Genomic DNA, 12389 nt, shown 5'->3' with positions numbered 1-12389 from the left:
TTTGATAAGGCTCATTTGCTACCTCGACCATCAAGCCTTGCCAGATTTTATCACTTCCACCTTTATATTTTTGTTCTTGATTTTTGAATTTGCAAACCAGAATACCTATTTTTTATTTTACAATGAGAAATGAAACCATTATGCAAATTCGTTGCCCGTAAGCAGATTTATATGGGAAGCTAAATTGTTGTCAGAACGTTGGTTGGCGAGCAAAGATTCAGAGTACTGGTATTATGAAACAATGAAAGCCTCATATATTCGTCTTCATTAATAATAGCTGATATTTATTCAGCTCTTGCTAGATGCCAAGCAATATGATTTCAAATGTTTACATGTATTAGAACTTAATCCTTAAAATAATCCTATGGGGTACGTGCCATTAGTGTCCTCATTTTACAAGCAAGAAAACTGAGTTACAGAGGGATTAAGTAACTTCTCCAAGGATATATAGTTGGCAATGCTGAGATCTGGCCCCAGAGCTGTGTTCCTGGCCTCTGCATTGTGCTGTCTCTACAGGGAGAAGCTGCATGGCCCGGCTTCTGCTTTTCTCTGCTCCTTTTAGACATGTTCAGATATATGGCCAGAGTAGATTCAGGGGCCTGGACTGCACAGGTCCTGTGCTTAGCAGTACTAAACCTTTGCTTTAATACTCTACTTTTGCATTAAATGTGAAATTCTTAATACATTTATCTTTGAACATGTATTTTTTAAAATTTTGAAATAATTTCAAACTTATAGGACAGTTGCAAAAGTAATACAAAACCCATATAGTGAACTCTAACATGTCCCTCCCTCCCCAGATACTCGGATTCACCAATTTTAATATTTTGCCATATTTGTTGTATCATTCTATTTATTTTCTAAACACTTTGAGACGAGTTTGCATACATCATGTTCCTTGAAAACATAATACTTCCAGGTACATTTCTTAAGAACCAGGATATTCACTTATGTAATAACCTTAAGTGCAGTTATCAAGTTCAAGAATTTTAACATTGATATGAAGCATATAGTCTATATTCCAATTTTCCCATGTTCCAATAATGTCCCTTTGGGCCTTTTCTCCTCCATTATTAGATCTAGCCCAGGGTCATGTATTGCATTCAATTGTCATTGCCTCTTTGATTGTTCTTTTTTTTGAAATTGTGGAAACATAAATACAGCATAAACTTTGCCTTCTCAACCACTTCCAAACATGCCATTCATTGGGATTAATCACACACAGAAAGAATGTGTGGTTTTTAAGGGACAGCCCATGGGGCAATGGAGCATGTGCATAAGCAGAGGAAATGCATACAGGATGTGAGTCCACTGTTCCTTGCCACCTCATGTGCTTGCCACATTTACGGTGTCCCTGAGCACAGACTTCTGGTAGACCCACAATGTGTGGGGCTCAGGGAGACTCAAAGTGAATACAAGGTAAGCATGTGTTACATCCAGGGCTGAGTAAGCTGGGGCACTGACAGCCGTGAGAAGCCATGCTTTCCTTTAGCACCAGAACATGCTTTGAAAGCAGAAGGGAGGCAATGGTGTTCTAAGAGCCACTGACAACCAAGGAACCCCATCACATCCCTTCTTCCCGGGGTTACTTCCCCAAGTTAACCAATCACTTAGGCTGAAAACGGTGATAGAGAAGGAAAGGGAACGAAAGGGTGATCCTTAGCTCCTTTTCCTTAGTCTCTCCTTACTCATCAGTAAGCCATAGGTCGAGAGCATTGGTAGAATGTACACATCTCAAGAAACAAAATGATTCTGTGCAAATGTATTTAGAATAAAATTGTGATGGTGCCAAAACAAAAACAAGCAAACAAACAAGGAACAAAATAAAAACAGCTGAGCTCCTTCTGTGCAGCATTTCCTCTGTTAAGAACAAATTACTTATGCACGTATGCAGCTGGCCCTGGGTTCTGCTGTTATAGTAACATGCTTTTAATTTTGTAATTAATTAATTAATTTTTAACTGTCCCTCTTTTCATAAACTTCTTAAGGGCAGGGCCTGTGCTTTTTCATCTTTTGTACTCAGTGCCTCTCACTGTAAATGCCTTTTTCGAGAATACACGAAAAGAAACTATGAATGGATGAATGGTGAAGAATATTTAAATAGTGGGTCTCAGCACACCTCTGAGGCTTTCTCCTGATCAGCAGTCCTCTGGGACGACTTCACAGAGCCAAAGCTCCGTTGTTGAGTCTCGGTACTTTATGTAACTGATTATTCATGACACTCATAAGCTAGAGCAGTTTGTTTAGAATTTGTATTTTCCACATGTCAGCTTTCGTTGATTTTAAATGGTTTGGTTGTCTTCACATGGATGAATTTTTATTTTTGTTTGATTGCATTTGCTGTTGTTTTTGGCATTTGGTGGATTCCCAGCTGAGATGCAAATGTTCTGGGCATCTTGAGGTTTCCCAGAAAGGGTCAAATAGCAGCAAAAATACCAACTCTGGTGTAGTTAAGACAGTTGCCTCTCAACTGCATCTTTCAATGCACTTGACGTCTATTTCAGGAGGTACCAGACACAAATTCATATAAAAATTCTTTGCAGTTTTCTCACCTCTCTTTAAATTCTCAGGAGTTCTTGCCTCCTTCTCAGCAGTTCCTAAATTTTACAAACTCTTTAAACTGTATGAATATGATTTGTAGTTTACTTTGAAAAGTCGCAGGCATTTGGGAGGTATTAACTGCTGATGCTTTTGATTTTGATTTCTCTATACTTCATTAAATGAGTTTCTATTTGAAAAGGTTGTAAGATAAATATATTTCCTTTTTTCTTAAAGATTTCTTTATTTATTTATTCCCCTCCACACACCTCTGTTGTCTGCTCTTTGTGTCCATTCCCTGTGCATTTTTCTGTGTTTGATTGTCTTCTCTTTAGGTGGCATGGAGAACCGATCCTGGGACTTTCTGGAGTGGGAGAGAAGTGCTCAATCTCTTGTGCCACCTCAGCTCCCTGGTGTGCTGTGTCTCTTATTGTCTCTCCTCTGTGTCTTTTTTTCTTGCGTCATCTTGCTGCACCAGCTCTCTGCTCAGGCCAGCTCACCACGCAAGACAACTTGCTGGGAATCGAAACCTGGGCCTCCCATATGGTAGATGGGAGCCCAATCGCTTGAACCACATCTGCTTCCCTAAATATACTTCTCATCCATCTTCTCCCTGCTGGAAATATGTGTAGAACTAGTATAAAGGAAAGATTTTGTTTTTATAATTTTCAGTGAGTAAAGCAAAAACAAAATCGAGAATGTTCTACTTGATAGAACGTTGGATCAGATTCTAGAATCTTGCTGAATAGATGGAAGGGCATGCTCTCTGAAAAACCTGATTTAAGCAAACAGCAATTCTAAATTGTTCCGAGTTCTACATAATAACTCCCTTGGACTTGATGACACATTTGTAGAAACTGAAGAATAGGAGCAAGGAAGAAAAGAAAAAGGTGATTTCTATGACTGCATAAGCTTTTTCTCACTGTGTAGAATGTTCAAAATCCTAGAGAATGACAAAGCTATTTCCCTTATCATCTTTAAGAATAAAGAAGGACAATGATAGTGACAAAAGCAGCTTCTAGCACCTCTCCAACTCTGCAAGTCTCTAGCTGTTTTCCTTCTTACATATCTTGCTCTGCAAGTTACATTACTTATACACCAGGGAAAGACAAATTACCTATGGTATGCAAATTTCTGTACTGCCCTGTAGCTCTGTACTTGAGAAGTTTACACTCTGAGGAAGACAGCAAGAATAGAACTATACTGGTGAAAGGGAGTCCCTTGTCCAAATAAGAATCTTCTCTATAGCATCTTTGAAAGATGGGCACCTGGCATTGGTAGAACCCTTCCAAAGACATAAACTTCTAATTGTGCTTTTGGGGACACCTCATTCCATTCTATTTCATTTACCCTTTTTAGGGGTGAAAACATTTATATCCTTCAAATACCGTGCTTCATTACCTGGGTACGAGTTTTTATTTTCTTAATCCCCTCTTTCTAAGGCTTCTATGATTTCCATACTTGACAAATTTCCAAACTTATATCAGTAGCTTCTTGATTGTATTTGGGAAGCATCCTACAGAGAAAGTAGAAATAAACCGACGCAAATTCAGTTGCATAGGCTGAGAAGACTTGGAAGTTCATGAAATCACTGAATGCTGTGTTCTAGAATATAAAATGGCAAAAGATCAGAGCTTTGCTTCACTGGAAGACAAAAGAAATTCATGGAGCTAAAAGACTTTGCATTCACTATCTTCAAAAAGCAGGCTTTGAACTGGGCAACCATTAAGAAGATTTAGCTGCTCAGAGATTTAGAACCATTTAATATGTCTATAACTTTTTTCAATATTTATATCGTCACTCTCATGAAGAAACAGGACCCATTAATGCACAAATATTGTTTTCACATATTGAGATATGCCTGTTGTTCAAGGGTAATTATTAATAGTTACCCCTTTCTCTTGCAAGTGTTTTCTGGTCTGGATGATAAATCATAGGATAACCCTAATTACTGAAGAAGGGAGGACTGCCTGAGGCCAATAGCCAGAAAATACGAGCCCTTGGACTTCCTCTAGAGAGGGCCAGACAAATGAAAGCACTGATAAATACTGTTTCCAGCCCCATCCTTCTCAAATCCTATGAGAAATATTCAATATAAAAACATGAAATTTTCTAAGCCCTCTCACGATTTAGAGGTGGAGTGGACATCACCATCCCAGGGTCTGCAGGATGGAGGAATATAATATGGATTGGAATGGACTTGCTGGTATTCTTCTTTAAAAGTGCTGTGACTCTAAAAAAAAGAGAGAGAATGATCTCCTGTGTAAGGAAGTCTGGCCTCAATATACATTAGAAGGTGAGCAGAAATGGTCAGCACAAGGATGTTTTAGAGTATAATACTATTCATTTTTTAAAAATAATATATATTTCTTATTTTAAAAAAACACATGATATTTACTTATTCTAAAGTCTATAATATTAAGAACTACTTAAAAACATGGCTAACTCTCAACATTCTTCCCCAACAGGCAATCAAGAATATGTATAAGCAACATTTGCCATTTATTCCATCATATTAATCTTCATAATTACTCTATTCTTCTGTTAAAATTTAGTTTACATCCTTTGAGGACCTATTGTCTGAGAATGAACAGAAGTGACCTACAACTTACTGTGGACAAGCCCATGCTGATAATTAAAATAGTATGCCCAAGTTCACCTCAACCCTCAGATTCATAAAGCTGGAAAGTACATTAAAGCTTATTTAAGTTCAACTCCCTAATTTTTTAGATAAGGCCACCAATGCCCAGGAAATCTGGAGCTATTTTATCCAAGGTATTTGAAAAAATCATTAGGTCCAGTCATAGAATCCTGTTCTATCTCTGAACTGGTAAAATTTGTCTGACAATAATTAGCGCATAGTAATAATAATTAAAATGTATTTTTATGGGTGGTCTTCTATAGTGTCCTAGCTCCTTAATTGATGAAGATGCTTAGATCATAAGTATTATCTGCCCTGGAAACTTCTACATATCCATTGTTCTATTTTTGTATTCCATGTAAATCTGCCCTTACTGTGTATGTAAAGATGAGCATTAAAGTTGGGCAGGAAAGTCAAGCCTCCATTTTTGCTTTGAAGGGCAGCGATTTTGTAGGTAGAGAAACAAGCAATGCTGAATTATAATAAAAGGAAACACAAGGCCTGCTGTACAGTTCTGATTCGACATATTAAAAATGTGTGGTGTTCTAAATTATGGGGTGACAACATAACCATCAATTTCCCTTCCTTTTTCTGAGTACACATGTTGTTGGCCAGGAAGGGGAGAGAACTTAGAGTGGAGAAGTGAGAAAAATAGAGAAAGAAACTGGGGGAACAAAGGCAGAATGTGTCAATGATGTGGAGTATCGGTCTAAAATACGATAAAAGATAAAACTAATGTTGGTAAGTTTTATTTATTTAACAACTTAAATTTCCCTTGGACATTTTCTCCAAATATTTATTGAAATATAGATGAGATCTTACTAGTTATCTCATCAAAACAGAAGCCCTGCAGATTATTTTTGTGTGCTGTTTCACATGCTGAAGAGTTTGTGGAACAACCAGTGGCAAAATGCTTACCTGAGCAGGTGAGGGTTGCGTCCCCCTTAGAACTTGGCAGTGGGACATGGCCAGGCTTCTCAAGGGAATCTGAGCAGAAAGCAGGCAGGATATCTTCTGAGAGTGTCTCTCCTGACTAATAGGATAAAAAAAAAAAAAATCAGTTTACCTGCATTTTTTAAAAGAAGGTGGGTACATAGGGTAATTTTGTGATGGTCATCACAAACTTTGGAGTCTCTTTCCTTTAAAATTCACAAATCTGTCCTCTTTTCGCCTTCTCTACTCTCACTGCCTCGATAGAGCTATTTATCAGCCCTCACTGGGGCCGTTGTCACAGCCACTGACCTCCCCTCCGCGCTCCTGCCAGTATAATCAGCCCCTAGGATAACTTCCAAATTCCCGGGCGGGAGATTTGGTCCCGCCGGGACTGCTGGCTGGTCTTGGGCGGTCGCCTAGGAGACTAGCCCACCCTTCAAGGCGAGCTTCAAACCTGAGCCCCAGAGGAAGCCTTCGGTCGTCGCTCCAGGCTGGGTTAAACGCCCATGCCAGCGCCTGGGTAACAGTCTGCTCCTCTGTCTCCCTCCAAAGCCAACACTAGGGGACAGACTGGGTCCGATTCCTTTCGGTTTTGTCCAACATCCAACCTCCAGGCATACATTCTGCAGTTTACAAAGTGTTTTCTCACACTTGCTCATTTAATCCTCACAAATACTCAGGGGGCGGTGTTTTCTCATGACACAGGTGAGCACGCCGAGGCTCACCGAGGTCCAGTGACCTGCCCGAGCTCCACCTTCCTCGAGGAGCGCGCGTCCCGGTGGCCTGGGTCTCCGAACGGCGCGCGCTCGGGATCGCGAGCCTTGGGGACCTGGGTCTGAATCCCGGCTCAGTCACTGACTGCCTGGGGGACCCCAGCAAGCGTCATCACTTCCCTGCGCCTGTGTCTTCACCCGTGAAGAGGTGCATCCTGCTGCACGAGGAGGATGAATGGGAACAACGCCCAGAGAGGTCTACCCGCGCTTGCCTCGCGGCCGGAACTGTAACTGGGCGTTCCCTTTGTGGCCCCCGGGGTCCTCCGATTCCTTGCACAGCTCCTCCTTCCCCGAGCTCCCGAGGCCACTGCCGGTGCCCAGTGGGGAGCCTCCTGCTTCGGGTACCGGCTTTCCTTGAAAGGAGCGTGGGGACTGCGGGCCTAGCTTTGGGGAGGACGGTGAGGGAAGGGACTGGGGGGCCCTGAAAGGCAGGGCTTGGAGGAGGGGTCAGGGGGTGGGGGTGTTGGTTCACGCGGGGAGCCGGGCGCGCCCCCACCCACCACCCACCAGCCCACACATCATAGAGGGGCTCAGCGACGCCGCGGGACCTTCCGTCTCCCCAGGTGGCCAGAGTCCGCTTCCCACCCTCCGCCCTCGGCTCCCGGCACCCTCTCTTTAGCCCCCGAAATCGGGGACGATCCCAGGGTGGAGAGGCCTCGGGGACCCGCCCGCGCCCGCGAGCCAGGCCCCGCCCTCCCCGGCCGGCCGCGCGGGGCGCTCGGGACGCGAGAGGCGAGCGCGGGCGCCGGGGCGGCTGGCGAGGGCCGGGGCATGCGCACAGGGCGCCGGGCGCCGGGGAGCGCGCTCGCAGTCCTCTCCTGAGGGAGCCGGGGGAGGACGCGGGCTCGGGCGCCGGGCGCTGCGGGGGAGAGCGGCCCGGCCCAGGAGTGGGCGGGGAGAGGGCGCCGGCGCTGCGGGGATGAATGGGGGGCTGTGAGGCCGAGGCCGGCGCGGCTGCCCGAGGAGGCGCGCGGCGGGGCGCGAGCGCCGGAGCTTCGCTGACCCGAGCGAGCGTGGGGACAGCGAGAGGAGAGCGGGCGGCGCAGGCGTGCGCGAGCCCCGCGGGGACCCTCGGGGCCGGGGTGCGGGCGGGGAGGGCGGGGGAGGCGGAGGGATGAGAGAGCGCCCGGGGAGGCTGCCCGCTGCCACCGCCGCCGGGAGCATCTGCCGCGGGAGCTGCAGCCCGCCGCTCGGGCGCCGGCCATGGAGACATTGAACGGCCCCGCGGGCGGCGGCGCCCCGGAGGCAAAGCCGGCGCCGCCGGGCCAGCACCACCGCCACCACCACCTGCACCCGCTGGCCGACAGGAGGCGGCTGCACCGCGCGCCCTCGCCGGCCAGACCCTTCCTCAAGGACCTGCACGCGCGGCCCGCGGCGCCGGGCCCGGCCCCAGCCGCCCCTGCCCCGGCCCGGGCCCCGGGCCCCGCGGCCCCGCGCTCGCCCAACCTCGGGACCAAGGCGCCGCCCTCGCCCGGGCCCCTCTTGGCCGCACCCAGCCGCCTTTCCCGGCGCGGCGGCAGCGCCCCCGGCGCGAAGGACAAGCCGCCGACCGGCGCCGGGACCAAGGCGGCGGGCGGCGCCAGGGCCGTCCCCGGCCCCAGGAAGGCGGTGCGCGCCGAGCTGCTGGCCCGGGCGGGGAAGCCGCCGCCGTCGCCCGGAGCCGAGCCGCTGGCCGCCGCCGCCAAGGGCCGTAAAGCCAAGCGCGGCCCCGGGGCGCCCCCCGCCCGCGTCGCCGGCCTCCCTGGCCCCGCCGCGCCCCCCGCGGCCCGCGCCGCCGTCTTCCCGGCGCCCGGCTCGCGTCTCAGCCACACGGACAGCAGCTCGGACCTCTCCGACTGTCCCTCTGAAGCCCTGTCGGACGAGCAGCGCCTTCTCCCCGCTGCCAGCAGCGACGCCGAGTCCGGCACCGGCTCCAGCGACCGGGAACCTGCGCGAGGAGCCCCCACGCCGAGCCCCGCAGCCCGGGGGGCACCGCCCGGCAGTCCCGAGTCCCCCGCGCGCCTCGCCGCGCCCCCTGCAGCCAGCGCCGGTCCCGGGGGCCGCAGCAGCCCCGGCGGGGTCCTCGCCGGGTCCTCGGTGCCCAGCGCGGGGGAAGATGGCGGGGGGCGCACAGGGCCAGAACGAGCGAACTCCGGGAAGGATCATGGAGGCGGCGGGACCCCCAAGGAGCCCCGTCCGGGCGAGACGCCCGGGCAGTTGCGGGCCTCGGAGGAGGAGGAACTGCTCCGGGAGATGGAGGAGCTGCGCTCGGAGAACGACTATCTCAAGGTGAGCGGCGCGCCCCGCGGCACGTGTCCCTGGGGTGCGCGCCCGGCGGCCCCAGAGGGCTGGGTGCAGCGGGGACCCACGAGCACCGCCTTCTGGGGCCTAACCAGCGCTCTCTTCCTCCCGCCCTCCATTTCGCCTCCTTCCCGGGTACACACCGGGAAACTTCTCCCGCAACTTCAGAATGGAGCGGCCAGACCTGCAGGTCCTGGGCAGTTGTCAAACCATTTAGCTCTTCTTGTTTCTAGAAGCCTTCTCAGCGCTGACACCTTTGCTCCTCTGGTCGTTTGGGGGAAGGGGTGGCTATAATAACATTTTGGACACATCAGTCTCTGTCCTGCCCCTCCATGCGTGCCCACCCTTACTTGTGGGAGGAGGGGTCGCCCCTGAGTCAAGGCACTCTAGCCCTGGAAAGGCGCGTGGACGGTGTTGCTCAGAAAGTGCGGGCGGCCCAGGCTGCAGACACACCTCGGGACCCTCCTGGCTCTCCTGCTAGCAGACAGAGTCAGGGACCCGCAGCGTCTCCAATGGGGGACTCGGGCAGAGGGGTGTATCCCCTTTTCGGTGATCCACCTCAAGTTCTGGAGTCCCTTGAACTGGCCTGTTGCTGAGGGACAGTCGTGTATGGCTAGCAGGTCCTTTGTAGGTGTCCACCAACCGGGTTTTCCCGTGTCCGGAGAGGCCCACTTCTGGCGCGCGCACACTTTCGAGGGAATCGCAGCCTCTGCCGCCCTATCTGATTATTTCCCTGCGGTGCATGTTGGCGGATGGCTTCTTGGCCTTGTTAGGATGAGGATGCTTAGACTGACTCCATCTTTTCTCAGGAGAGAAAGGCAGGTGCAGCAGCAGGAGGGGTCAGACCCAATGGGAAGATGAGACAATCGGGGTGTCTTGAGAGAAAATAAGGGGTTCTCTTGACTAGAACTAATTTAATTTAGTGTAACCCTCAGGTTAGTAAATAACTTCGATGGTATAAATCTATTCATGTAGCAGTTAAGATCTTAATGAATATCCTCCCAAACCAAGGCGGCGGCCCTCCCCCATCCGTGGGTTAGGCAGTTTGAGCTGCTTCAGCAGATGATCAACCTGCAGGATTCAGGTCCAGCCTTAGGCTGGTGGGGCTGAGGGTGGGGTGCTTTGGGTGAATAGTGCAGTTTGGATTGAAGTGTGCAGTTTGGATTGAATCAGGTCTTATCAGGAGCTGCACTAAACACCTGAGCCCAATGGTTATTTTATCTTGTTGAAAGAGAGAGGCAGAAAGGTGAGAAAGGAGAGCAGGTTGAGACTTGGAGTGAGGAGTTGCAAATAGATATGTTTGTTTTTGCCACCTGCTCTTATCTAGTAGCCAGGAGAGTGAAGTTCAAAGATGTCAGAAGGGAGAGGTGACTCTTGCATGTGCCTCTGTCATCAAACCAGCACTTTCCAAATCCTCCACAAATACGAGCTCCCTGAGGACTAGGAAGATAATCTTGTTCATTTTTTGCAGCCCCAGCTTTTAGCATAATCCCTGACCCATGGCGTTTCTGACTGAACGATGTTTCTCCAAATCATGACTGCTGAGCAACAGAAAACTGAGTTTCTTTAAAGAAACTAATATTTCTCCTCTCGTCTTTGATCTTGATGTAGCCGGCCTGGCATCATTTTCAGGGTGCATTGCTGGGTGACTGGTTATTTGCTTTGTTAGATTCTCCTTGGTGTCTGATCTGGTGTCCATGCTCTTTCAGTTGAACCTTATGACAACAGAGTGTAGTATATTGTTATATATATTATATCCCCAATTTCCCAGACAAGGATGCTGAGACTCCAGAAAGGTCAAATGACTTGCCCAAGGTCATATAGCTGGTAAATGCTGCAGCAGCTTTTATTTTCCTGCTTCCAGAGCCTTTTCACTCTTCACTCCACCAGGCTGTGCCTTGACTTCCAGCCAGGCTGCTTTTCTCAGAATACACTGCCTCAGGATTATTTTATTAGTTCAAAGTGTTCTCAGTGTTTGGCCTTGCTATGGAATCACTGTTTTCTTTTTAGGTGAAAAGGCCATAATGAGTACTTCTCCAGTAGCACGGGGACAGATGGCCTTGTAGATCCCACTGGAAGGGTGTAATTTGGGAAGATGTCGGGTGGTTATTTCCTGTGGAAAAAGGGCCATGGTGAACCCCTTACTCTGCCTGAGTCCATCTCCAGCTTTTTCTCCGAGAACGAGAGAGGGAAGTGGGTTAAGGGGATCTGAAGAAGTCTAGGAAACCAGAAGAACAACTTCATGTGTCTGCTTATGACATGCACGGTCATTCAAAAGCTTAAATGACTATCATTTGCTTTGGGAAAGAATCAAGAATTCCTGGTGGGCTTTGCTGAAAGTCAGTGAGTCCACCACCCACTTGTACAAAATTGGCCAAGATCCTTTCTGGCCTTATAGGGTAGTAGGCCAGCCTTTCCACAAGATCTGCACAGATTGAAATTACTCTTTTTGTTGTTGTTCAGGGGTACTTTTATTTAGATGGTGGGTAAAAGTGAATCCTTGACCTCCTGCCTTCTTTGGGAATGTTGCGCAGAACTCTGTGATGAGCTATCACATCTGCCTGTTCAAAATGTCATCTGACAAGAAGATACTTGCAGTTACTCCCTTGACCCAGAAACATTACCTTGATGTACTCTAGACGATTGTGACCACATAAAGTAGTATGTGCCTTCCTACATTTCGCTGCTGTTATAAAGGACAGTCACAGTTTCTGAGTTAGAATGACCAAAGAGCAATCAAGCAGAAAAATAAGGTTACAAACCCATAGGAGGCTCTCTTATTCATCAGGAAATTCAAGTAGAATTCTCTTGGTTTTTTAGCCAGGCTGTTATTTTTTAAAAAATAGCAGATATGGCAAGTGCATACCTTCTTTAAATAGTGCACTGTATGAGGCCCCCCCTTCCCATTCCTTTGCCACCTCCATTAAAGGGCTCTGAGGTGATGACTTGAAAAATGCACACATGACTCAATCCAGGTAGCTGGCTTTTTGCACGAAGACACAGAAAAGCACTCTTCTTCCTTTCACCTCGGGTGAACTCAAATATATTTGGAAGGATTCAGAAATTCAGGTGAGCGGTTGAGTTCAATTACCCAGATGCCCAGCTCCTCTCACAAACAAAACCCAGGCATGTTTCTTAATGATGAAGGCTTCTGCAAAATGCGGGTGTGCGGCGTGCCTGCCTGCCGGCCTTGCTGTGCTTTGCCGCACCGCTCTAAGCCTTAG

General features: G+C 48.7%; 1 protein-coding gene and 1 long non-coding RNA gene across 5 annotated transcripts in view; one reads left to right on the top strand and one right to left on the bottom strand.

Annotated features, from left to right (window-relative positions):
• Positions 1-267: 267 nt before the first annotated feature.
• Positions 268-7609, bottom strand: LOC111761296 (uncharacterized). 2 transcript variants are annotated; one of them, XR_011645933.1, is made up of 5 exons: positions 6838-7609; positions 6098-6212; positions 4665-4771; positions 3940-4054; positions 268-3154 (listed from the first exon to the last, which is right to left on the bottom strand). It is a non-coding gene; the product is annotated as an uncharacterized lncRNA (long non-coding RNA). The 2 variants fall into 2 exon arrangements; XR_009180913.1 differs by having other exon boundaries at positions 6098-7609.
• Positions 7610-8018: 409 nt separating this feature from the next.
• Positions 8019-12389, top strand: part of MTCL1 (microtubule crosslinking factor 1) — a 134594-nt gene continuing 130223 nt past the window's right edge. Inside the window, exon 1 of one of the 3 annotated variants that reach the window (XM_004481100.5) lies at positions 8019-9153. In XM_004481100.5, coding sequence (XP_004481157.2) covers positions 8089-9153 — 1065 coding nt within the window. In that variant the 5' untranslated portion in view covers positions 8019-8088. The remainder of the gene's footprint in view (positions 9154-12389) is intronic. The other 2 variants (XM_023585383.3, XM_058277376.2) reach the window with 2 other exon arrangements.

This window comes from Dasypus novemcinctus, chromosome 16 (assembly GCF_030445035.2).
Source record: "Dasypus novemcinctus isolate mDasNov1 chromosome 16, mDasNov1.1.hap2, whole genome shotgun sequence".
Taxonomy (NCBI): domain Eukaryota; kingdom Metazoa; phylum Chordata; class Mammalia; order Cingulata; family Dasypodidae; genus Dasypus; species Dasypus novemcinctus.
This window is presented reverse-complemented; position numbering and strand designations above follow the sequence as displayed.